This window comes from Sarcophilus harrisii, chromosome 2 (genome assembly GCF_902635505.1).
Source record: "Sarcophilus harrisii chromosome 2, mSarHar1.11, whole genome shotgun sequence".
NCBI lineage: Eukaryota > Metazoa > Chordata > Mammalia > Dasyuromorphia > Dasyuridae > Sarcophilus > Sarcophilus harrisii.
Window position 1 is genome coordinate 423,301,322 of NC_045427.1, and position 27,492 is coordinate 423,328,813.

Consider the following 27,492-nt stretch of genomic DNA (forward strand, 5'->3'; position numbering starts at 1 on the left):
GGTTTTGAAGTCATTTATCTCTTAAGATCTTTTCCACCTCTTTCATGTTGTGTTGTACGATGTTAAAGCCAGAAGAGAGCTTAACAAACTTAATAGATCAGGCCAGCTCCTTTAATAAATCTGGGGGAATAGGATCTGAGTGACCTAAAAGGATCAGCATTATAAACTATAATGTACTTGGTCCTCAAAGCTCAGGCTTACAAGGAAGGGGCCTCAGAGAGCATTTCATCCAATTCATGCCTAAGCAAGAATTCCCCCTACAACATCCCTGACAAAGGATTACTCAGTTTAAATCTTGGGTAAGGGAACGCTTACCCAAGAAGTAGGCCCTCTGCCATCTGGATTCCACCCCACCTTTCTGGCCTTCTCTTATTGTCCCCTCCCTGTTCTTGCCAGTTACTTAAATGAATGATCTAGTGCTGAGGTCCCCCGCCCCCAAGCATGCTGACACTGGATGGGGGTTTTAAAAGCAGGGTGTGATTCTTCTATGAGTAACTCGTGGCTCCACAAGCCTTCTGAAGCCTGACGATGAAGAGTCTGTGATCCTGGGTTCTCCAGGGATAACAAGTGGTCAGTTGTAAATGTGATTTCAAGTACCACAAGCATGAGCACTAGTTTTTGTCTTTTTGTGGGGAGAGGTTTTTTAATTAATGTTTTGCTTTTATGTTATCTCTGAACAAATCCCTCTCCTCTCCAGTCGTCCCTCTTAACAAAGAATGAAAAAAAAGCAGTTTAGTAAAACTAACCAACATATCAACTGACAGCATTTGCAGTATTCCACACCTGTAGTCCCCCCATCTTTACTAAGAAGGTTGGAGTATATCTTCTCAATTCCTGGGATAGACTTAAATGTTGTATAGTATTCATCTTTGGGAACAGGGAGAGGTGTTCTTTGCATTTAAATTTTTTGTGTTCTCTCTGTAGTTTTTTGTAGCGTAAAATTGTTTCCCACATTCTGCTTACTTCGTTTTATATTACTTTATAAAGGTCTTCCCATTTTCTGTATTTTTAATCCATTGTTTTTATAATGTTCTCTTATGTTTTTGTACCAAAGTCTGTTTTTGACATTCCCCAATCAACAAGCATCTACTTTGTTTCTAGTTTCTTGCCACAACAAAAAGGAATAGCTCTGCTTTTAAAAGCAAAAGTGGAGCCTTCTCCTATGAAATAACCCCATTGTATAATAGCTCACATTTCTAGGAGCTTTATGCTTATGTCATCTCATCTGATCCTCACAACAGCTTTCCAGCTGGCAGGTAGTTGATTGCTCAGTCCCTAATGTGAAATCTTCCCATGTAAAGCCACGATGTTATAAAGTATCAGACCATATAGAATCAATCTCAATATGTATCAACTAGATACATGGCTTCCCCCCAAAGGTAGCATAATTGTCTCCTATGTTAATAGAGGCACAGTGACCAAAGTTTAAAAGGAGTTTGGTTGTCCCCTGGCTTCCCCTCTCCCACCTCTCCAGTCCCTTGTCCCATTCAGAGAGTTGAGGTTCCTAGTGTCACCTTTTAGGAAGGACATGTACAAGCTAGAAAAGAGAGTCCAGAGGAAGATGACTCTGATGGTGAGGGAACAAGACCAGGCTATCTAAGGATTAGTTGAACTCAACAGGGAGAATGGGTTACCACAGAGACATTGTCATCTCCCCAACCATGAAGGCTTCCAAGAAGATATTCAGTGATTGCTTCCCAGGGATCTGTTTTGTAGAGAGGGTTTCCTGATAAGATATAAATTGGATTGGATGGTCTCTGCGATTTCTTTCAGCTCATATTTGTGTACTATTAAAATGTACACTGCAGGGAAGCTAGATGGAGCAGAGGATACAGCACTGGCCCTGGAATCAGAAGGACCCGAGTTTAAATTCTGCCTCAGACACTTACCAGCTGGGTTACCCCAGGCAAGTCACTTAACCCAGGTTGCCTCTCTTTCTCTCCTTCCCCTTGCAAAAAAAAAAAAAAAAAAAAAAGTACACTGCTGATAAAAACTTCTGGAATTGAGAGGAAACCTCCTTACTCAGTGCCCTGGAAATCTCTCCCCCTCTAGATTTCCTCATCTTAGAAATGACAAATGTTGGGGTAGGTGGTCTTTAGAGGCCTCCTGACTGTTAAAGGCAGGCTTTTGGGGATGCATTAGAAGGAACTAGACTGGTGACCCAGAGTACAATCAGGAGGGGAGAGATGTTCTTCAGAGGCCATGGGTATGGAAAGGAGGGAACTGATGAAAAGATAAATCAACAGCATTTGGTAACTTGGGGTGGGGAGTGCTTTGAGGCATCAAGGCAGACAACCTAAGCCTCTTACAAATGTCTAGATGCAGCTTATATGCTGCAACAGCCTTTAGCTAAGGCCTCAACCTTTACTAATAATGGCTTTGCCTTTCTTTGAGGGTGCTTGTGATTGAGTTTATACCAATGAATTCCTGCTTAAAGACCAGGAAACTTCACAGGTCAAAGTAAAGAATACAAATCTCATATTTGGAGATTGTCAGAACTGATAGGGTCTTAGGAGGCAGGTGTACTATTCCATCCCTCACATTTGACAGGAATGTGAGGTCCAGGTACCAAAAAAAACTTGTACAAGGTCAAGGAGAAAATTGTTTCCGTTTTGTTTCTCTTTTCTCTTCTAGGTTACATAATGATAGCAATCACATGACAGTGTACCTTATTAAGTGTTAGGCGGTATTAGAGTTAGACACTTGAAAGAAACCAGCCCTGGGAATTAGGAAATCTGGCTTCTAGGTCTGCTCTGCCATTAATTCACTGTGTGACATTAGATAGGTCAGAGAAGAGAAGGCTTGGGGGGTAAGGGATGTCATAATCACTGTGTTCAAATATTTCAACTGCCGTTACATAGAAGAAGGGATCATTCTGCCTGGAATTGGGAAGAACAGAACTAAATAGTAGAAGACAGATTTTAGCCTAACATAAAAGAAGCCATTTAAAAGTGGAAGGGCAGCTTGAGAGGAGGAGGGTGATCTCTATGACCAAAGATCTACAGGAGAAGGCTGAATCTGGAGGTATTAAAGTTAGAATCCATGAACATTAAATACATATCTATAATGTTATTTATATAGATATATAGTATGTTTATTTCTGTAACTATTTTAATAAAAGTTTCCTTTGGGATGCCATGTATTTTATTTTTGCATTTTAAAATATTCTGAGAAGGGATCCATAGGTATCACCAGACTTTCAGAGAGGTCCATTCCCTCCTATCTCAATGGGGTTATGAATTCCTTTATTATTTCATAATTCTCATTCACATATGTGTTAATAAACCTGATAATCCTGAAAGTCTCTTCTAGTTCTGAATTTCCTTGACTTTGAAGTCCTTCCTTGGACCTTGTTGCCGTATCTGTAAAATGGGACATTTGATAATCTCTGAGATCCCTCTGGGTTTGACATTCTTTGTTCTAAGTTTCCACCCCCCTACCCTCCCACCCCTATCACAGAAAATCTTCAGGTTGACATTTAAAGTCCTCTATCATCTGGTTCCCATCTACCTTCTGATTTCACACTACTCTCTCCCTCATTTACTCTCCTTCAGCTCTGATATCCTGTGTTCTAAGGTCCACAACATCCCTCCCCAGCTCTGACATTCTGTGTTCTGTGCTTCAGAGAGGGGCTGATCAAAAACTGCTTCTCTGAAGAAATGTGGAAGCTAATGTTTTTCTAAACAGCAGATTTAGTAACAATTGTTTTGGATGGCATTTTCTCAATCTTTTTCATTAATCCTCCCCAAAAAAATATCATCCCCAATTTAATAAGGAGGAAACTAATGCCCACAGAAACAGGAAGTGACTTGCCCAGAGTTAATATGACCACAGTTGGTGTCTCGACTAGGATAACAGCTCCCCGCCAGTAAGCATTTCCGGCTTGCTAGACCACTGGTTTACCCACCAAAAGCTGCTTTCCTCTGTGCCGGTATCGTGTGAAGAGTCAGTAGGCACCCTTCTAATTCCAGGGGGATAGACTGAAGTGTGACCAGCTCTCAATTGGGGATGAAACATCATTTTCCATTTCCTTTAAATGATCCAGTGCACATAGAATCTCTGAGCTGAAAAGGATCCTTCAGAGATCTCTTTGCTTTCCCTGACAGGAAGTTATCTGCTTTCTGCCAAAATTCAATTCAACAAATATTTTTAAATGCAGTTATTTAGTGCTGGGTTTACAAGAGAAAAGAGAAAATCCCCCACCCTCAAGGATCTTAAAATGAGGTGGGAAACAGTAGGTATACCAGTAACTATAAAGTCATTTCTAAAGAGTCTGCTGGTGGGGGAGGGGTGAAGTGGAGAGGTAGAAGTCAGAAAAGGCCTCATGTAGAAGGTGGCACCTGAGCTATGCTTTGATGGAATCCTGTGTAGATGAGAAGGATGTTCATTCCAGATGGAGAGGGACCATTGACTTTTTCCACAGGCCCCAAGGAGGAAGACAGGATGTTGTGTATGGGTACAGACAACAGAATAACTTGATTGGAACTGGAGCAGAGTAAATGAGGGGGAGAGTAATGTGAAATCAGACTAGGAAGGTAGATGGGAACCAGATTGCAGAGGACTTCAAATGTCAACCTGAAGATTTTGATAATAAGTTCATTATTCCCCTTTCCCTCCCCCCCCCCCCCCCCCCCCCCCGGGAAAGCTATCTGTTCTCCAAACAGCTAAGTAGTGTAAAAGTCATTCCTGCCATTCCTTACAGTTGGCCTGGATTCTCTGTTTTCTAGGGTCAAAAAAAACCAAGCCTGTTACCCCTTCCCCAACAGTTCCAGAACTCAGGGAGCTACATCTTATTAGAAGGGTTTTTTGTTATTGTTTTAATAATTAGTTCACCCTCAGCCAGGAGGGCACTGCAGTGGAGGTTGTTAAGTTGAACAGGTAGAGGTTATCTACCCAATGGTAGATCTTCTTCCCAATGGATGAAGAAACTAGTATTCAACAAGGAGAAAGAACTCCTCAAGGTCATACAATTAGGACAGAGCTGGGTCGCTATCCTGGCTCTCCAATCTGCAGTAATTATTTGCATTATCCCACCCTAAATTTGCAGATCAGATTTCATATAGAGTCTTAGGACTCAGTGATGATTAATAAGCATAGTATCCAGTCTGAGTTCTTCTGCCACTGCTGTCTTTGCCTGAAGTACTTTCCCTCTAAGTCCTACCCTCTTCCCCATCTCCCTCCATATCTACACCTCCCTTTTCCCCTTCCAGTCTCCTTATACTCTCCTAGTCCAGGCTGCTCCTGGTCTGCAGTGATGTTCCTTCAGTGCTTTAAATCATACCTCGCCTTGTGTTGTTTTTTATGCAAATCACACTGTCCTCCAAACCTGGGTTTCCTTGACTGAACTTTCCACCAGCTTTCATTAAACACCTATAATGTTCAAGGCCCTGGGCTCCAGGCCAAAAATACAAGGATAAATGACAGACTTTGTCCCCATTAGTGAACCATCTAATTGGAGGAGAAAAGTAAATAACTTTAAGAAAGGGAGTGACAAAAGGCTATCAAACTGTGTATGTCCTTTGATCCAGCAGTATCTCTACTGGGTTGGTATCCCAAAGAGATCATAAAGGAGGGAATAGGACCCACATGTGCAAAAATGTCTGTAGCAGCTTTTTTTGTAGTGACAAGGAACTGGAAATTGAGTGGATGCCCAACAGTCGAGAAATGGCTGAAAAAGTTATAGTATATAAGTGTTATGGAATATTATTGTTCTATATTCTATATATTGTTCTTTTTTTTTTTTTTTTAGACTAATAAAAGAGGTTTATTATTGAGTTTAGAAGTAGGAGATAGGTGAAGGTAGAGATAAAGAGGGCACTGGACAGAGGGTCCAGTGGACAGAGGGTGCTCACATGGCGACCATGTTTGGAATCTCTGCTATATATTGTTCTATAAGAAATGACCAGCAGGATGATTTCAGAAAGGCCTGGAAAGACTTACATGAACTGATGCTGAGTGAAATAAACAGAACCAAGAGAACATTGTAAATAGTAACAACAAGATTGTGTGATGATCAGTTCTGATGGAAGTGGCTCTTTTCAACAATGAAGTGATTCAGACCAATTCTAGACTTGTGATGGAGAAAGCCATCTGCATCCGGAGAGAGGGCTATGGGGACTGAATGTATATCACAGCATAGTATTTTCACTTTTTATTGTTTGTTTGCTTGCTATTTATTTTCTCATTTTTCCTCCTTTTTGATCTGATTTTTCTTGTGTAGCATGGTAATGTGGAAATATGTATAGAAGAATTGTACATGTTTAACATATATTGGATTGCTTGCTGTCTAGGGAAAGGAGGAAGGAAGGAAGAAAAATTTGGAACACAAGGTTTTGCAAGGGTGAATGTTAAAAACTATTCTTGCAAAAATTGTGAAAATAAAAAGCTATTTTTTTTAAGGGAGGGACTGAATTAGCTGAAACTGAATAAAAACTCACTCACCTAACACTGTACTAGAGCTAGAGAGAAGAGAATACAGAACAGGGATAAGAGAATAGTTCAATTTGTCTTAAACTAGAATAAATAGTCATAGGTTCAATTTGGAGTTAGATTATAGAAGTCCTTGAATGCCAGGATCACTAATCTATATCATTCAGCATTCAGATATTAAGTGTCCTCCATGTTTGAGGTACTGTGTTTGACAATAAAATTTAGAAAGATAGAAATAGTCCTTACTTTCAGGGAGCTTATATTCCAATGGGGAAAACTGTACTGTCCATGTAACTACAAAATGATAGGGGGGGAAGGTGCTAGTAGTAGTAGTTGGTGATACCAGAAAAGGACTTTTGTATAGAAGGTAGTACTTAAGGGTTTTTTCTTTTTAGGATTTTTGGGGTTTTTAATATATATTTTTTTTAATTTTGAGTTCTAAATTTTCTCCCTCCCTTCAGCCCATCCTCCACCCCCTGAGAAGGCAAACAGAATAACACTCTTTGTACATATAAAGTCATGTAAAACATTTCCATTTTACCTATGTTGCAAAGAATGAAAATGAAAAAATACATTTATGTGTATATGTATTTGCTTCATTCTGTATCCAGAATTCATTGGTTCTCTCTCTAGAGCATTTTTTTCTTATGAGACATTTATAATTGTTTTGAATCATTATATTGATCAGAATAGCTAAATCTTCAACTGTTGATAGTAAAAATATTGCTGTTCTGTACAGTGTTCTCCTGTTTTTACTCCCATCAGTCTTCTCAGGTTTTTCTAAAGTCTTTTCATTTAATAGCATTACAGTATTCCAACAATCTCATCACAGCTTGTTTAGTCATTCTCTAATTAATGGGCATCTTCTCAATATCTGATTCTTTGTGGCATTTGAGGCTTGAAAGAAAAAAGGAATTCCAGAAGGCTGAGATGATGGAGAAAGTGTATTTTCAGCACAAAGAACAAGCCAGTGAAGGCTAGAGGAAATGGAATGAACTGTCAGGAGGCTAATTTGATCTGTCCCTGTGGATTGGGACCAGATTGTAAAGGAGTTTTTATGCCAGAGGTATTTTTGATCAAGTTCATGGAACACCAGTGGAGGTTGAATACAACAGTGACATATCAGACCTTCACGTTGGGGGAAACAATTTTGGTGGTCATGTGGAGGGTAGTTTTTTAGTTGAGGTAGGGAGACCAATTATAAGAACTAGACGAGAGAGGATGGTCTGCACTCTTAGAAGTAGTTGTGTGAGTAAAGAGAAGGCACCAGTTGCCAGTGATGTTATGGGGATAGGAAAAACAAGATCTGTCAGCTGATCAGATGAGTGAGAGAAGAGTCAAGATTACCACGGATGTCCCAATCGTGGCTGAGAGACTGGAAGGATGATGATGCTCTGGGCAGAAATGGGGAATTAAGAAGAGGTCTGGGTCTGGAATGAAAATAACAAATTCTCATTTGGACAAGTTGAACTGGAGGTACTTATGGGGCATCCAGTTTGAAATGGCCAATAGGCAGTGAGTTGGTAATGCAGAACTAAGGGCTCAGCTGCTTTATTTGGTATCAGTAAAGAACAGATAAAAGTTTTGAATACATTAGGAAGATTTTAGTAGAGTCAGATGACAGAAGAAATAGAACAGTGAATGGGAGCCCAATTAGGAAGCTGTTAGAATAGTTTAATATAATAATGTGCAGTTCACATAAATGAATTGTTACTCTTTAGCTTAGTGAAAGAAAGCCGTGTTTTTCCAACTAGATGGTAAGCTCCTTCTAGATTCTGATTTGGGGTTACATTGGGGGAAAGGAAGAGCTTAGTGTTTGTTAAATGTTGGAACAGGGTGGTTCTGAGAAGAATCCTGGGGGAATGTTGGAGGGGAGGGATTGGGCCAAGAGTAGTGAAAGAAAGGTCTAAAAGCTCATTATATTTGGTAAGTATAGCCAGCTGGGCCGAAGTCAGCTGAAGAGCCCAGAAGGGGAATGGGGGAAGACAAGGAGACAGGGCACCCAGGGTCCCTTGTAGGAGGCCGCTTTCTTGAGTCAGCATCTCCCCAGCCCCGAGCCTTTAACAAAATCGAAAGTAGGTGGCCCTGGAGGAAGTATCCTGGCCCCGCCCCAGCTGGCTCAGACTGCTTTGTATCCGGTTCTGGGGTTGGGGCTCAGGCTCCTGGGTTTGGTCCCTCTGAGGATAGTCTTAAATGGGTGGGGTGGTTTGCCTGTCCAGAGACTCTGGTGGAAACAGGTGCTGCCTTGTTCCCAGGGTTGGGAAGCCAGGCAGTCTGGCAACCTGATGGTTAAATGTGCTTGGGAGACTGGCTAAAGGTGTGGCTGCCAGGAGGGCACAGGTGTGGGCGGCTTGCCTGGCAGGCCTTTTAAACCTCAGCCCAGCTAGACTACCTTATGCCTTTGTCTGACAGTGCTGGTGGGGGCTGTGGGAGCCTCACATGGAGCCTGGGTCTCTGATCTCCCCTCCCCAAAGGTAAGATGCCATTTTATCCCTAACAGGTCCGACCCTCCCCTACCCAATTTTTCCTTGCTGGTATCACTTTAGCCCCAACCTTTGGGGGATCATGCTATGTAAAGCTAGAAAGGACCTTGGTGATCATGTCTCCCACAAAGTTTTGGCTACAGCTTAACTGAGGGTTTTCTCTAGAGAAACTGGTTGAATCCTCTCATTTTGTGATTGAGAGAACTGAAGGCCACAGGGAAATGACATACCCTCAAGGTCACATGAGTTGCAGAGACCAGGATTCAGATCCAAAGCTCTTTGGCTCCATATGCAAAGCTCTTTTCATCCCAGCCAATTTCTTCTCAAACAGCAGACAGGCAGCTTTCCTAGTCAGGTTAGATATCCATCTTTTGTGGGACTTTCTCCTCTTTTGGCAAGGATCATAAGACTTGTTTTACCTGAGGATTAAGTTTTCGGGTAGCTATTATTTAAGCAGCTTTTCTCTTCTGCAGTTTCCATTTTTCTCTGTTCCTTTTCTAAGGAAACTCCCAGGGTTGCCAGAGTCTGTTGTAAGTTCCCTATATGAGTTGGCGCCGGATTTTCCCCAGCTGGCTCAGGTACCAGCCATTCCCTGGAGTTTACTCAGCCATTCAGACCTTGCCAGAGAGTAACTTCAGACAGGCTCCCCATTTCAGCCTAATCCTGGGACCACTTGGGGATTGGTGACAGAATCCTAGATTCTAGGAGGTGCATGGAAGGAGCTTCAAGGGCATTGCACTCTTGTTGTGTCTGAGCAAGAAATCCTCCTTTAGGTATCCCAGAATAATCAGGTTATCACCTCAATGCACATCCCTCTGTTCTTCTCAGTGGGGAGTAATAATTAGAAAGTGTGGGAATGATAGAAAGATCACTGTCCTGGAAGCTGAAGCCTGGATCTTATTCCTGGTTCTACCACTCATTTTTCATGTGGCTTTGGAACAAATCCTATTCCTAAATGACTTGGTTTCCTGGCCTCATAAAATGGGGGGGGGGGGCTAGATTGGCTGATATCTGGGGTCCCATCCAGCTCTGGTTTGTGATTTCATTCTTGCAAATCTCTAATTTGTCTTGAGACAATGTAGTACAGTGGCCCGCACTGGATTTATAGTTTGATGCCTGTAACTCTGCTATTTATTAGCTATGAGATCTTGGTCACAGAAAGTTGGACGCGCCTGAGCAACTCGACAACAGCAGCAACAAAAACCAAGGAGTTGGGGCTGTCCAGTGTCAAACACTGGCCCTACCCAGGGCTTGCTGAATCAGATTAATATGTAATTGGGAAATAGTTAATAAAATAAATAAAAATACAGTGGAACATAAATGATCTTAATGTGTCTGTTTCTAAGTCAGTATTACAGTCTAGGGATCTTAATGAGTGGTTGAGCACGTTTGTTTCTATTAGGATTTGACACCACTGTATAATGAATAGCATGAATAAAGTCCAAGACTTAGAATTAGACAAATCAGTGATTCACATAACATAATTCTAGAGCCTGGAAAGCTACACTAGCTTCTAACTTGTTGGTTTGGGGACAGAAAGACATTACTCTGGAGAGAGAGAGGAAGGGAGAGAGGGGAAAAAAAAAAACTGGGCACTAGTTGCTTTAGTGAAAAGCAGCATAGTGTAGTGTTTAACATAAGTAAAATTCAAGACTTGAAATTGGGCAGACCCAGATTCAAATCCTCCCTCTTGATATATTTACTAATTTAGGAGGTCATAGACAAGTCACTTAGCTTATTTGAGCCTCAGTGAACTCATCTCTATTTTTTTTTGAGGTTCAAAATGATTTTTATGAGGTTCAAATGAAGTCATGGATTTAAAGTATTTCGTAAATTTTAAAATACTGTATAAATGACATTATTCTTGTCCACATTACATGATTAAATTTGACAGTGAGACAGACCTTATTTTTTTAAGTGCTATGGAATGGGGAAAAAGGCCAGTTTCAGCCAGTATAAGGAAGAGTTTCCTAATACTTAGAGCTTTCCTATAGTGGAATATGTTGCCTTGATATAAGTAATAAATTCTCCTTCTCTAATTACTCTTGCTCATGCTTAAATAGTCAGGAATAGTGCCCTCCCTATCTTGGGGCAATCTGGTATTAAAGGTATATAGTATAGATTGCATTTTCATATTCATAGGAAAGTGCCTAACACATGAGCAAGCACTATATAAATGCTTAGGTTTTTTCTGGACTGCATTGCCTAGCACACTAGCCATTACTCCACAAATAGCAAAGATGATTTTTTAGTGGGAAGATATAAAATATTGATTAACATTGTACTGGTAGCTCATGTTTATATAGTGCTTTCCAGTTTGCAAAGTGTTGGCCTATTTGATTCCACCATCCAGTGAAGTGTTTCAGATATTACTGGCCCCATTTTATAGATAAGAAAAAAAAAAAAACAGCAGCCATGACTTGTTCAGTGTCGTGTAGTTAAGTTTTAGAGGCACAATTTGAACTCGGGTCTTTTGAATCCATCGCTCTCCCCACTATGTAGTGGAGCTGCCTCTATAATGATCATCATATTTAGAGATAAAAAGATAGGGTATTTCCATGGCCCCACTCCAAAGCTATGTATGCTCAATGGAGTAAAATATTTCCAAAGTGATTCTTTTTAATGAACAAAATTTGAAGCAGTCTGTGAAAGTACTTCCCCCTCAGTCATTCTCTATTCTAATTCAGAGTCTACACAATGAAAAGCAACCTCCATATTAGATTATATTCCTGGTCAAACCATTTGATAAATCATTGATTTATTGTCTTTGGCTCAAGCAAGTACCTTCACTTCTAGGATATCAGAGTTGCCAAGAACTTCTGGCAGCAACTTGTCCTATCTGTACATAAAAAAGAATGCCCTCTACTGCATCCTTAACAAAGTCAACTAGGTTCTGCATGAATACCTTCATGGAAGGGGAGCTCACTTCCTTTTATGTCAGGCCATTCCACTTGTGTAAAGCTCCAGCTCTGCTCTCAGATTCCAATAGAGTTTGACCCCTTGATCCTGCTTATGAATGCACAAACTATTGCTCAAGCTTCAGTCTTTAGACCAGGCTGAGAGTTGGCCCTCATTACCCCATTGTGCAGTAGACAGCAAGATGTGTGCTGATGTCATAGACCTTTGAGATACCCCCCAGGGGCTTTGGCCAAAAAAAACCCCAAAACCAAACTCCTGGTTTTGGGGGTAGACAGTCATTGTGGACTGGAAGACCATCTTAAAAGAGGCCGTCTTTCCTGGAGAAAGAAAGTCTAAAAGGTAAAATTCTACTACAAACCTTTTAGGAAATGTTTAAGTACAAAGCTCAGTATTTGGGGCAAGATTATTTTTAAAAATGATAGTTTTGGGCGCACCCTACATTCTTCCCCAATAGCCTATCAGAATACTCATAGAAATGGCTTTGCTACACCTGGAAAGAGCCCCCAATTGTAAAGGTCTTTTCCTGTTTCTCTGGTTCTGGGAAGTAACGTTTGTGTTACTAATCTCATGGGCTCAGTGCTTGCAGACTCTCTCTGCAGAAAAATCCAAACACTTGCTGGGTAAGCCAGGCCCCTATGAAAAGAAGGCTCTGGGGAGAATGAAGACTGCCACAGATGACCCCATCTGCTGGATCCAGATCCATTGCTCCAGCATCCTCCAAAAAGACAGTTTAATAATCTAATGGTGGTATGCTCCCCTTTCCCCGCAACGGGTTCAGTAGAGAGGAGTCTAGATTCATAGTTTATCATAATTAAATCTTTTAAACCAACCTCCTCATCACTGGGGGAAACTTGAGATCCAGAGTGGAGTTATATTTCTTAGTATATCCAGTTATTAATATCAGGCCTAAGGCTGGCTGATAACATTGTACTCTCCCCTTTCTTTCCTTTCCCTTCTATTCCACACCCCGCCCCCCTTAAGGTTTGGGATATCTTCTAAAGCCAGAGGACAGGGGAAGGAGGAGGTACACTCAGTCAACCACTGGCTTGTGAACCAAAGATCTATCAGCTTCCCTATCTGGAGGCAACAGAGTATATGTGAATGTGATCAGAATTAAAACCCCAATCTAATTCCTTAAAAAGAAAAAAAAAATTTAAACTACAGTTCCTCCGAACTCTTTTTGTCCTGCCTAGTGGGAGAAGAATCTTAATTAATGCTATTGGTATTTCTTCCACTCCCGTAACATGCAATATTAGAGTAAGTAATAGAGGGAACACTGGCTTGGAGGACTTCATAAAAATTAAAACCCCAGCACAGTTCCTTTAAGAAAATTTTAAACTATATTTTATCCAAATTGTTGACAAAACTCTGTTGCCCTTCCTAGTGGGACCAGGATAGAAGAATCTTAATTAATACTGGGAGTATTTCTCCCAGTCTCTTAACATAAAATATCAGAGTAAGTGGATAACACAGACTTTGGAGAACTTAATGCAAAACTGGTCTCCAGCCCATACATACTACACCTGTGCCACCTGAAGTGAATTCATTCAGACACCATTTTCTTCATTCTATAAATTGAATGAGATGATTGGACTAGATTGACCTTTTCTAAATTCTGTTTAAGCCCCAAATCTCTTATTCTTCCTGGTTTCCTAGGCTAGAGCTCTTTCTGTCACAACCTGCTGTCCTCCAGGTCAAAGCTTTTCAATTGGGAGGGTGAAGGCAAAGTATTGGGCCCTGGGCAGTGCTAGAATGAGGAAAGGAAAAAGGCTGGAGAATAATCCCATTTCTCACATTTCTGTAGTGCTTTAAAGTTTACAGAATGTTCTCCCCATCACTATCCTGTAAAATTGGCCACAGGAGACCATAATAATACCCATATAGAAGTAAAAAAGCCAAGATACTCAAAAGAGATTGTGAACTGTGGGGGTCAGGGCTTGATAATTGTACCCAGCTCTTCTGGCTCCTAAGCCAATCACTGGGTTTCCCCTCCTCCCACACTTTTATTTTCATTGCTATATTTGGTTTGCCTTATCCTACATTTCTTAATATTTCCCTCTTATATTCATCAAATACCTCCCTTTTGATAAAGATTACACAAAAAGGGGAAAGCAGTTGAGTAAACAAACTTTATTATCAGCTTCTATACAGTGTGTGCACAATCTCCACAGTGAAGGAAAGAAGGTACATATAAGGCAGAACTTTCTAAAATTAAAGCTGAAAATAAAAAAGAAATGGCATGGACTGCCTGGGGAATCTGAGCCCTCCAAGCATAGCTATCTTAATAAAGATGCTATTGAATTGAAAGTTATGAGCTGTTAAAGATAGGTTGTCATTCAGATGATTCTCTGAGAGTATAATAATAATAGAATGATTGTAAAAACGTGGGAGCCAGGAAATGTCCTTTCTTGGCACTAACTCAAGTTTTTTCTCTGGGCCTCAGTTTCTCCCTTGTAAAATAAGGATTGGACAAAATGATCTTTAAGGAACATTCCAGCTCTGATCTTATCCATTTTTAACAGATAAAACAGAGAAAGGGACGGAAGGGCCACATTTCCTGACCTATTATTCCGAAAGGTTTATCCACTATTTTGTGCTTTCTGGAGAGCAGACTCTCAAAGGTAAAAGCTTTAGAAATGCCCTTTCTATTCCTTTCTAAGAACTTGGCCTTAACTGATACAAAGTGAAATGAGCAGAAGCAGGAGAACCCACACAGTAACAGCAGTATTGTAAAATGGTCAGCTCTGAATAATTTACCCATTCTCAGCAATACAATGATCCTAAACAATTCCAAGGGATTCATGATGACAGATTCTATCCACTTGCAGAGAAAGAACTGATGGAATCTGAGAGTAGACCAAAGCATACATTTTTACACATTATTTTTCTGTGTGCATGTGTCTGTGTGTCTTTAGCACTCTGGCTATATGGAAGTATGTTTTGCATGATTGCACATCTGTAATCTATATTAAATTACTTGCCTTCTCAAGGAGGGGGAGAGAAAAGAGAGTTTGGAATTCAATTTTTAAAAAAGTTAAAATTTTACATGTAGTTAAGGGAAAAAAAACTTAAAAAAAAAAAAGAAAGAAAGCTCCATCAAAATCTCCTTTAAAGAAGCAGGGTGAGGGAAAGAACTCAGCCTTTAAAGTAGCTGGTCTCAATCATTAGTCAAAGTGGAAAACTAATGGCATTTTATTATTTTTAGCCTATGACCAGCAACAGGATGAATTTAGAATAGGAAAAAACATAGAAGTAAATATCAGCCCTTTCTCTGCAACTCTTGACAGCTCTGTAAGTGTGGTAAAGTCATAGAGAATCCTAGAACCTCAGAGGGCAAAAGTAGGAAATTCCTTCCTCAACGATGAGAAGGGAATTTACTACCATTCACTACTATCTTAGGATGCAGTAAATGCTTGTTACATGAAGCCATGACCATGTTGAAAACCAAGCTTTTCTGGTGGCTTTTTTTTAGGTTAGGTTTTTTTTTTCCCCAGACCAAAAGAGTAGCAGCCACTAACTGACCCAGTGGCGTGTCTGAGTTTTGTCATGATAGGTTGATTCCCATTCCTCCTTAGGCAACCTAGTGACATACCACCACCATATTGGAGTTCAGACACCTCATTGACTTAGATCACTGGGCAGCTTAGAACTCCTGAGCTCTGGAGAGCCACCCATTCCTAACTTCTGCTGGTAACAGACCCATAATCCCCATCCCTGACTTCTGCCGGTTCACCCACCCCAATAACCTTATATCCAACTTGAAGAGATCATTGTAAGGTCCATGCTGATTCTTTTTATTTTCCCCAGCCTTTTGGCATCTGGGCCTGTGAAGTTCATTTAGAAATGAAGTTCATTTGGTTTTTGTGAAAGCCTGAGAGATTGTCCTTTTCTTGAAACTGCAAGTTTTGTTTTTGTTTTTTTTAAAGGAATGGCTTACAGACTGGTAGTGACTTCCCCATCCCTGGAGGTACTCAAGCAGAAGCTGGGATACTATGAAGGAAAGTTTCTGAATATAGTAGTAGTTTTTAAACTAAATTAGGAGCTTCTAGCTGATCAAGTCAAGTGCTTCTTCACCTGGTTGTTCCTTGTTCTGGTGATGTCACAACTCCTGTCCTCTTCCATACCTGCACAGTGCTTTCATTGACTCTCTAACTGGAGAATCCTAAAAGGGAGGGAGGGAAGGAAGGCAAGGGTCAAAGTTAGAGGCTGTAATTTAGTCATCCACTCTCAAAGTTGAAAAAGGACCTCCTTGGGCAATCCTACACTAGATCTTGTCTAAATTCAGTTGTTTCTTTTATCCCTTGAAACTACAACCCACTTTTCATTTCCCAGTAGCCCTGCCTTAGGTAGCAGCTTTTTATCCCTGCATCTGGAGGTAGGTGAAGGCCAGAATTAAGATACTCTATAGGTGAAGTTAAGTAACTAGGGTTCAAGTAGCTCTTTCACCCACTACTTCTTCTTCTTCTTTTTTTTTTAAATAACTTTTTATTGACAGAACCCATGCCAGGGTAATTTTTTACAACATTATCCCTTGCACTCACTTCTGTTCCGATTTTTCCCCTCCCTCCCTCCACCCTCTCCTCCAGATGGCAAACAGTCCTATACATGTTAAATAGCTTACAGTAGATCTTGGATACAATATATGTGTGCAGAACCGAACAGTTTTCTTGTTGCTCAGGGAGAATTGGATTTAGAAGGTATAAATAACCCGGGAAGAAGAACAAAAATGCAAGCAGTTTACATTCATTTCCTAGTGTTCTTTCTTTGTCACCCACTACTTCTTAGTCACTTCCCTCTTACTGAGTCAGCTCATCTGTAAAATGGGTATAATGACTTATTCTTTCTCCCTACCTCTGAAAGCCTGAGGGGAGAGCCTTTTGTCAAATTGTAAGTGACTGTAGTAAAGTAACCATTATTACTGTTGTATGTTGTTTTTGCTGCTTCCCAGACTCACTCTGGGAAAGCATGTTGGGACAGAGACCTCCACCCCAGCGGGTGAGTAATCTCCCCAGACCAGAGTCAGCACTTCCCCATGTGTCAGCTGTTAATGAGGCTAGCTGTTCCTCTAGCAACAGGGTGGAGGAGGAGTGAGAGAGGCAGGTCAGCCAGCTGGCCATCTGTGTGCAGTCCAGCCTGCCCACCTTCACAGGAATGCAGCCACCCCCAGAGCTGGGCGTGGATGGGAACCACTGAGGAGAGCCAACATGGGGTGTTTTCCTGTTGCTTAGAGGCTGAAAACAGAATTCCCAGGGTTTCAGGCTTTCTGTTTTCAGGTTTTCACTTAGCCTGTATCACAGTTGCCCTTTAAAGTCTGAGAGTATCTCTAACAAGGGCCAGCTTCTAGAACTCAGAGCTAGAAACGACAGTAGAGAAAAGCCTAGGTGACTCCAACCTCCTCAGGAAACTGGGGCCTGCTTGGAAAAGCCAAATGTAGTATGATCATTCAGTTCTGACGTAGATCTAATAGCTGTAGAAAAGAGATCCTCTAGTCCAAATCCCTCAGTTTGTAAGTGGGTAAGCTGAGGAATAGAAATTAAAGGGACTCGTTCACAGTTGCACAGTAGGTGATCTCATATTTGCATAGTATTTTAAATCTATAACTAAAAAACCTGGTGAGGCAGGCAGTACAGTAGTATTAGTGCATTTATCTTGCAGGAAAATGAGGTGGAGAGGTGAAATACCACATATGCTGGGTCTCCTCCACCCCACAAGCCCGGCCTTCCAATTTCTGAACTCTGGGCTCTTTTTCCATACCAGTGCCTCCCTAAAAAGAACTGTTTGTCCCCACCAACCTCACTTAATATTTTATTTTAAATCTCTTTATGTACAGCATCCCCCATCTCTTCCCTCAATCATTAAGCCAGACTAATTGTCAAGTGATGACTTAACTCAAGCCATCAAACATACAGTGTCCATTGTGTCCTAGGCCTTGTTTGGTCCTAGAGATACAAATAGGAAAAACTACAAATTGCCTGTCTTCGAGGAGCATATTATACTCTTAAATTTATCTCCTCTCTACTGTCTGAAAAGGCATACTTCCATATTGTGACTTTCCCCATCACAGTTTCGATATATCTCGAGTTGGCATGAGAAATTAAATTGGGGGGGTGGGGGGAAGAGGGGATAGCTAGGTAGCACAGTGGATAGAGCACCAGCCCTGAAGTCAGGAGGACTTGAGTTCCAATCTGTTCTCAGATACTTAACACTTCCTAGCTGTGTGACCCTGGGCAAGTCACTTAACCCCAGTTGCCTCAGCAAAAAAGCAAAAAGAAATGGGAATTTCTAGGGAATTTTGTGGAAGCTATAGATACAGAAAAAGGTTTGAAACTCAAATGTATAAAATATGTGTAATATAATGTCAACATATGTAATTGAGACTTCTGGTGTGAAGGAAGGGCCAACAAATGTTAGTTAACCTGGATTTTCCAGATTGTGGGGGAGCACGCTCCTAATCTCCTTGGTGTGGAAGGGATAGCTGTACTGTAAACTGCAGAAGGCCAGTCCTCCCAGCTCAGGCCAGTATCAGCTTTCACTTGTAGAAAGGAGAGGCTCAGAGCAGGATTTTTGAATTAAACATGCTCTGCCTGGCTCGCTCCCCAGCCTGCCAGGTGAACAGATTAGTAAATGTTTGTGGTTTAAGGGGAGATGGGTGGCCCTGGGAGCCTAGGACAAGATGCTTGGATTCCCTTCTGTGCTCTGCCTCTTGACTTACTCTGTGTCCTTCGGGCTGCTGGCTAGGTAAGCTTTAAAAATCCATCCTAGCAGTGACATTCTGTCTTAAGGGATGCCTTTTCATTCTCATCATCTTAGAATATCAGAGCCAGAAAGGGTCCTTAAATCATCTGATCTTCCCTTTTCAGTTTACAAACAGAGAGCCCCTAATGATAACTGAGAATAATAACTAACACTATAATGATCTACAAGTCACAACAGCTTTAAGTATAATTATCTCACTGAAGAGTCTTAAGAGGGATAGGGGGGAGGTCAGGACTATAGTCTGTATGGCTTAGTCATGCAGTTTCTGAGTTAGGAAACCCATGCCTAAGCAAGATAAGCCCTTCTGCACTATCCCTAAGAAGTCTTCGTCCAAGCTTCCATCTGAACAGCAAAGGAGAGTTTGCCTACTAACTCTGCTCAATGTTAGTGGTCAAAGCCCTTCATGGTGGAGCTGCCCTGCTACGCTCTCCCACTCATTACTGCCCAGCCTGCTCTTTAGATTTCCTGCTCAGCTGAGCTGTTTACTATACAAAGCACTCCGCTGTCCTTGGAACCTCTCCAGTCTCTACCTCCTGTCTTCACATTGAAGGCTGATCTCAGATGTTGACATCCCTCTGTCAAGTTTCCACTTGATTCTCCATACAGATGCTCCTTGGAATCCGTAGGTGCTTACCAGGCCCTAATCTGCATCCAATAGAATTGCCTTACAACAAGCCCCCCACAACAAGACCAGGAGTTTCATCAGGCAGGGCCTTTTTCCATTTTTCCATCTCTCCTCTTCCCCAACCCCTACAGAATAAAGCAAGTGTTTAATATGTTGTGGCCCAGCTTTTAGTCATTACACAACTTAAACCCCTCCCTCTCTTCTGCTTCCACACTGACGAGACATGCCCATCACGATTGAGAAATGTTTGTTTTGAGTTCCTCAAATCCATACATATTCTGAGAGACCCATTTAGAGAAAAACATTTTATGTCAAACCAGATGATGAGAGTCAGAAACCATCTCAGCCCATGAATGCAGGGAGTCTTCAGTTCATTTCAGCCCTTCAAAGGGTTAATTACCAAGCTAATGGGATGTTTCTCATGTCTAGTGGATGAGACAGAATCTTAAATCAACTCCTCTTCAGTTTTCCCATCCATAAAATAGATGTCTGATACTGTGCTCTCAACACTTCCCCCCCCCAAAAAAAAAAAAAATCTAAAAATCCTTTAATCCTGGGCTAATATTTAAGGTGCTAAGCTCAGCACTAGAAACTGCTTCACCCAATAGGGATTCATTCAGAGACAATAGAACCCCTGTCCCCACAGATATGACAGGAATACCTGTAGGATAGAAACTATAGGGAGTAGGAGTCCTTACCTAGCAACAAGGAGGCAGCAGAAAGAATATAGGTCAGAGTGCTGATATAGTGGGTGTTGCCCTAAGAAATTGAGCCATTTCTGGTCTCAGTAATGGAGTGTATAAGAAGTTGTTGTCATCATCAGCATCAGGTCCGAATGTCCTTGACTAGCCCCAAATAGCAGGGTGAGCCTCACCTGGGACTCCACTTCTGGTATGGGCCCTCCCCAGCCCTGGTCAGAAAAGCTGCTCTGTACCTGGAATTAAGAGACCCCAGGTCAAGTTCTAGTATGGCTGCTTGCTTTATACCTGTGTGACTTTGAACAAGTTATTTTTTAACCTGACTGAGGGAGCTGTAATTTTTCCCTTTCTAAAGAAAGGGGAATCTGGGATCCCTTTGAGCTTCAAAATCCTACAAGCCCAAAATTTTCTTGCTGTGAACAAACCCAGTTTTAAGAGAGCCTTTGATTTACAATTGGGAAATCTGAACTCAGTCCATGCTCTGCCAATTAGTATTAGCTATGAAACCTTAGGCAAGGTTTCTGGAGGGGGAGGGGAGAAGAGGATGCATAAACTCAAAATTAAATTAAACTGAAAGGCCTCAGGGGCCCCTTAGCTCCCAGCAAGGATCAAATGCAAATTCATCTTTTAATGATTGTTTTATATAATATGGGGTTTGTTAACAGATGAAAACTCTGAGCTGCAACTAAGTATGTCCCCCTTTTTCAAATGTGCCTCAGGAACCATCTTGACTACCATGACTACCTTGGCTAGTATAACCCTAGAGCACTTTCGGGGCAACTCTTTTAACTTTAAGGGAGTTTAGAGATCACTGAGCAAGGAAGAGTCAGATGGGTAATCGGGCATATTCAGAATCACCCATCATTAGCTGATCTGGGGCTCTTGAGAAGCAAACCATTCTCTCCTCAGCCAGTAATGGGCTGGGACATCTCATACCTGACTTTACACTGATCTTCACCAGTCCCCTCTCTTTTCTGGGCTAGTTCTCCCCAACTATAAGATTTGGGATATCAGAGATAGTGCTACCCAGTCTCTGGGCGTCCTTTCCTTCCCCCATCCCACATTCTAGGCTCAAAGCATTGACTTTTTCAGCAAACAGATTTCTGCATCATTTCCCCCACTTCCTCCCCGCCCCCCCAATCATCTTTGACCATTCAAACCTTGTTAGCAGCAGTAGAATACTTTATTGTCCATTCAAGAGACTTGCAAATGTAAAAACAGCATTTCCTTTGGGGCTTACACCTGCCCAGAGAGGAAGGAAGTTATACCCAAAGCAAATTTAAAACCTATGATACAAAGTGATACCATGGGAGAAAAGCAGGACATTGTTATATATGGAGTGTCCACAAAGTCTTTGGGGATATTTCACATACAAAAGAATTCTTGATGCAATGTCAGGAAGAACAAAGCTCCAAACCTTTGCCCTGCAACCTAATGCTATGTGATCTTGGGCAAATTGCTTCATTTCTTCCTTTGGTTTTCAGAGTCCTAATAACAATAGCTAATATTTAGATAGTGTTTTAGTACTAGAAGGATCAGAATTTAAGAATGATTATTATTATAGATAAAAGATTATTACTAGAGCTAGTTATTTAAGATCAAAATTAAGCCCAGTAAGCTGTACTATTGACAATAGTGCATTTTTTAAAACCTATAAGACAAAGAAAAATAGAGATAGTAGCATGAAAATTTTTGTGTCAATGTAAAATTTTATTTCAATCAGGTAATGAGATATGACTAACATGGAAATATGTTTTGTTTGACTGAATATGTGTAAGCTATGTCAAATTACTTGCCTTCTTAGTGAGGAGTGGGAAGGAGAAAATGTGAAGTTCAAGATTTTTTTTTTTTAAACATTAAAAAATCTTAAGCAATTGAAGGAAAAATAACATATCAAATTAAAGGCTAAATAAATAAATAAAGTGAACAGTGCTCCCTGCTCCTTTGTAAATATTAGGGTTTACAAAGCATTTTACTAATGACAACTCTTTTCAGGTGGGTACCACAGGCAACATCATCCCCATTTTATAGATAAACCACAGCTCAGAACTTGAATGATTTTGCTCAGTCACAAAGCTACTAAGTAATAGAGCTGAGATTTGAATGCAAGTGTTGCCAACTTCAGATCTAGCATTCTAACTCTACTATATCCTCTTACCTGGTTAAAAGGAAAGTGGGGAACTGGAGCTATAAAAACCCTTCTAGCTTTAAATGAGATGATACTAATTTTTAGGACAGATTCATGCTTTGGGTAGAAGTTAAACTAGATGACTCTTGAAGTCTTTTCTAACTCATATTTTGCCAGTGGTGTATTGGGGTCCATTCTAACAGAACTATTCAATTTACAGCACATTTAAAGTCCTTTCAAGGGGAACTTTCTTCAAAGCCAGATTAGAAGAGAAATGAGAAAAATTCCATCTAATGACTTCATTATCACCTTTCCATTTGGGAACCCCAACTAGAATCGGGATACTTTTCATCCTTTAGTTACAGTCACTTTCAGATGACTCTTATGATTTGCAAAATTCAAATCCAATCTGAAAAAGACATTTTTTCCCTTTGAAAAGATCCAGAAGAATGTGATCCTAAGTGCATTTGTTTCTTGAAGAGTTGTCCATATAGGGTTTTTTTTTAGTAGCCTTTTCCTCTTCATTCTGGAGGAGACACACTCACATGGGTGTCTAGGAGCCCTGTTCAGTGTGTTTGAAGAAAAAAATCAGTACATCTGATCCTGTGATTCCACCGGTATAGTAATAGGGTTGTTGGTGGAAGAGCGAGAAAGGGCTTCAAAGATAAAATTCTACTTTCTTGTTATTATACCTGGAACAACTTTAACAGTTTCACTTTCCCTGAGCTGGCAGTGCCCAGAGTGCCCTTTGTGATAGTTGAGCTGGAACCTAACGTGACCTCTGAGCTGGAGCTGACTCTGATACCTAGGTATATAGCATCTCCCAAGTGCTTCAGGTCAGCTCTGATACTGACTCCTCACTTCTGGACCCCCAGCAGCCAAACTGAAAGATTCAGCCTGTTTTGACTCAGCAGCTGGATTCTACCTGTTCAGCATCAGAGTAAGATTCTCAGAGCCAGGGCATCTTCTCCAACCTTTCCCTGAACCGAAATTCCAGTTCCTGACATATGGTCATCCAGTTTTCTCCCGAAGCTACCCAGTGATAGTAGAATTATTCACTATATCCATAAATCAGGCAACCCATTTCTGCTTGGGGCAGCTCTGATAGGAAGTTTTTTTAGAAATTGCTCTAACTTCAGAGAAGACTATAATACTTTTTAAAAATCATTTTAATTCAGCCTTTTAAGCACCTTCCCTGTAGGAAGACTTTAGATCCTCCATAAAAAGGGGATACAACTTGAGATGGGAGGACAGTAGTACATGAACACAGATAAGCATGAGGAGTGGAGTGGTTAAAGAAGCATGAAAAAGCTGTGATTTTGATGTCACAGGTCCTAGATTCAAATCGTGTTATGGCACTTCTTCCAGGGCAACATTAAGCAGAACTCTTATGTAACCTAAACCTCTCTGAATGTTAGTTCCCTTCATTTGTAAAGGATTTTAGTTTTAATGGAAAGTTCTGCTCATGATTCTGGGACTTATATTTCTATAGCTTCTTAAAATTTACAAAATACTTGATAATGGGGCATCATCTCATTTGAGCACTTTCTGTGTGCCCAGCACTGTTTGAAATGGTATATATGGAGATTTGCATTTTTTGAGTGTTGGATTTAGTTCGAAGCATTTATTCCATCTTAGGGAAAACATTGAGTATGGAGTGGGGTGGGCACCAGGTGAGGAGATTAAAGACTATTCTGTATATGATTTAAATGATCCAGGAAAATAGCTAAAGTTATTTAATCTGGAAAAGAAAAGACTTAGGATATGATAATTAAAATATTTGAAGGGGAGAGGGGTGGTGGCTAGGTGCCAGTGGATAGAGCACTGGAGTCAGGAAGTCCGTAGTTCAAATCCAGTCTCATACCTACCAGCCGTATAACTCTAAGCAAGTTACTTGCATATATATATATAGTGTTGTCACATTGAGAAGAGAATTTATCCTAACTTGGACTCAAAAGTCAGAATCAGAACTAATACAAAGATTTAAGTTAAAGGGACATAGATGTAAAGAAATATGCACAATTTAAGGAAAGATTTACATACCACTGAAGAAGATCTTCAAGCAGAGGCTGGATAGCAATTTATAAACCATGTCATTGAAGGTATTCTACTTCCTTTATGGTTTAGAGACCTCTGAAGTCCCTTCTAACCCAAATCTTCTAACTCAGGATCTAGTAGGTCTTTCCATCCCATAAATTGGTTCACTTTTAGTTTGGCATGAGCTCACTGAGGCAAGCCCTGGGAGATTTCATTATATTTTTAGCCTATTTATCTTCCAAAATACTCTACTCCAGTGTGGAGCTATAGACTACATATTTTAAAATTTATTTTCTATTTTATTTTTTCCAAATTACCTTTTAAAAAAATTTTATATATTTTTTTTAAATTTTGAGTTCCAAATTTTCACCTTCTCCCCCATCCCTGTCATTGAAAAGGCAAGCAATTTTATATAGGTTGTACATGTGCAATCATGCAAACCTATTTCCATATTAGCCTTATTGTAAGAGAAAACACAGGACACCCTCCCCCCGAAAAAGAAAAAATTTTAAAGTAAACAAATTTGCTTCAACCTTCATTCAGACTATCAGTTCTTTCTCTGGAGATAGGTAAAATTTTTCATTACAAGTCCCTTCAGAATGATTTTGGAGTATTACTGAGAATAGCTAAGTCATTCACAGTTGATTATCACACAGAATTGCTGTTATTATATACACTGTTCTTCTAGTTCTGTTCTTTTCAGTTTGCATCATTTCATGTAAATCTTTCCAGTTTTCTGAGAGCATTATAATACAATAATATTCCATCACAATCATATGCCACAACTTGTCCAGCCATTCCCCAACTGATGAGCATCCCCTCAATTTCCAATTAGTAAAGAACTAAAGGAAGGGATGATGGAAGATTGGAGGTTCAAAGTGAAGATGAAGATTTGATGATGAGTCCTAAAACAAAAAATTGCAGTAAGATCAAGTTCCAAAGGCACTCTATATTCTAGCTAAACCAGTGTGCTGTATTCCAATTGATCATCCCTCTATTACCTTCATGTGTTTTTGTGGGTTGTCCCTTTGCCTAGGATGTTCTCTGTTGTATCCAACTCATAGATTCTACTACTTCCTTCTGAATATGGCTCAGGAAAGGCACTTATGGTGTGCCACAGGCTGTAATCTTTGCTAAGGAGGAATCTGAAGCTGGTGGCTCTCTTGAGCTCACGAGTTCTGAACTAAATCTCATGCATCAACATCATGAGCCCACAAGAGTGGGTCCAACCTTTAGTGGTCCAACTGGCCTAAACAGAATAAAGCAAGTCAAAGCTATTATGACAATCAGTAATGGGATTAGTCCCATGACTAGTAGTAGCACCTATGTTTTCAATCTGATTGAGATAGGAAAAATATCCAGTTTTCAAGAAATAAAAATAAAAAGCATAGTTCAGGTGCTGCCTCCTATACCCCCAGTTTCCTGATCCTCACACCTCTAGTACTCTACCAAAAAAATTATTTTTCATTTTCTTTGTATATGTGCTTTCCTCCAATAGAATATAAGCTTCTTGAGGGCTTTTTCTCCCCTTTTTTCTCCTTTGTACCCTAGTTGTTTGCATTCAGCTACAGATATTCAATAAATGCTTGCTAAATTACCCTAAAGACACAAATCCAGACCTCTTTTACCATATCAGACAGCTTCCCTGCTACTCTACAGAAAAAAAAGGAAGGAAGTGGTTAGGCATATCCAATAACAATGTGAAAAAGTAGATTTTTTTTTCCTTTAAAAAAAAAAAAAGATAGAAAGAAGTGATGTTCCTTTTGCTCTTCCAATTGTTCATTTCCCTGAATTTTCTGCAGAAAACGTCAGGGCAGTCAAAGGGGCTCTTGCATTATGTGTATGAGTATTTTTAAATAGACTGGAGGGTTACTATGCTTAACCCCTCAGTCAGAATTCAGAGCACTGTTTGTGAAAAATAAGAAAACTCCAGCATCCAAAGATACAATTTGGCGCTCATTCTAGAAACCTGAGCTCATGAACAATTCTGGTCCTTGTTGGGAGTCTAAGGCAGCTGGTGTGCAAGGGGAAAAGGGGGGAGAGCTCTTGTCTACTAGAATCAGCTGGGATCTTGGCTGGAGTTGGGTAACATGTTTGGAAATGCCTTTGTCACGAGCAGCCCAGGGTGATGGAATGAGTCCTGACCTTTGGGATAAAAAGACCAGGTTCTAGTCATTGTGAGGCTGTAATAAGGACACTAGCTTATGTGAGACTTTAGAAAAACTTTTTCTCTGACCTCCTTAACAAAAACAGGAGGCTGGGACTAAATGATTTCTAAGGTCTCTTCAAACTATTAAATTCTGTGCCTCCTAGTTTCCAGATTTACCATTACCAGTAGACTACAGGTCAACCACAGACAAGTTCCTCTCCCTGTGAGGAGCTCGCTTTCCCCATCTGTAGAGCATGTCCCTTCCTGCCTCCCTTGTAGGACCGTGGTCCATGACGAGCTTGAGGTGGGAGACAGGAGACTGATTCTAACCCAATCTCACTGTGATCCCAACTCTGAGACCTTGGACAAATCTCGTCCTGTCGCTGAACCTCAGTTTCCTCAGATGTAAAATGAGAGAGCTGGGCTAAGCGGTTCCTTTAACCTGACACTGTTCAATTCGTGTGGATGTATGTGTTCAGGTTAATAGCAGGTTGTTTTGCTGACTTGGCAGTTACTGTAAGGAGGAAAACTGGCAATACATGAAACTCAGGGAATTCGTAACCTGCTTTTAAAGACTTGTTTCACCAGCCATGAAGTTGAGTAAGGACTCAAGGTAGTCTGGGTCCTGGTTTTAGAGTCAGCCAAAAAGGCTCCATCTTGGGAACGATTCGGGTCTTTGTCACCCTCAAGACTCCCCCCCTCCCTCCCTCTCCGTAGAATGTAAGCTCCTTGAGGGCAGGAATTGTCTCATTTTAATTTTTCTATACTCAGCTCCCAACAAAATAGATTAATGTTTCTTAATAAGAAACAGGTTGGTTAAATGAGAGCCTGTGTTGGAGTAGAAAGAATTAAGTAGAAAAGACTGAATTTGAAGTTCCTGGTTCTGATTGATATTTACTAGTTGCAGGCCTTATAACAGGGGAATAATAACATTTGCACTTGTTACCTGGAGAGGTACATAGGAGGAAAGAAGTATCACTACTAGCTGTGTGACTTTAGGCATGTCCCTTAACTTCTGTTTGTTTTGATTTTCTCATCTGTAAAAAGAAAATAACAGCATCTACCTTTGAAGGTTATACAACCTTCAAAACAATCTACTTTTTATAAGGCTCAAACAAGATAATTTCTAAGTGTTTAATTAGCACAGTGCCCCACACATAATAGACATAGTAGGTGTATAAAATGCCTATTAATGAATAAGATGAGAGAATCACTATAGCTCATCCAGTGGAAGGACTGACCCCATTGAGAGAACACATTTGTTGGAA

The 27,492-nt window shown here is 40.6% G+C and overlaps 1 protein-coding gene and 1 long non-coding RNA gene across 11 annotated transcripts in view; one reads left to right on the forward strand and one right to left on the reverse strand.

Moving 5' to 3' along the window:
• The window catches only part of DLGAP4 (DLG associated protein 4), a 222,315-nt gene that overhangs the window by 169,821 nt on the left and 25,002 nt on the right, over positions 1 to 27,492 (forward strand). The window contains exons 1-3 of one of the 10 annotated variants that reach the window (XM_031953959.1): positions 11,991 to 12,170; positions 14,354 to 14,452; positions 15,758 to 15,829. The exons of 6 other annotated variants lie outside the window; for them this stretch is intronic. In XM_031953959.1, the coding sequence (XP_031809819.1) occupies positions 15,760 to 15,829 (70 nt within the window). In that variant the 5' untranslated portion in view covers positions 11,991 to 12,170; positions 14,354 to 14,452; positions 15,758 to 15,759. Of the gene's footprint in view, positions 1 to 7,150; positions 8,904 to 11,990; positions 12,171 to 14,353; positions 14,453 to 15,757; positions 15,830 to 27,492 lie in introns of those variants that run through there. 3 more of the 10 variants (XM_031953960.1, XM_012553344.3, XM_012553338.3) reach the window with 3 other exon arrangements.
• LOC116421709 lies at positions 2,933 to 11,973 on the reverse strand. Its single transcript, XR_004232197.1, has 4 exons — positions 11,818 to 11,973; positions 9,143 to 9,331; positions 3,908 to 4,121; positions 2,933 to 3,362 (listed from the first exon to the last, which is right to left on the reverse strand). It is a non-coding gene; the product is annotated as an uncharacterized LOC116421709 (long non-coding RNA).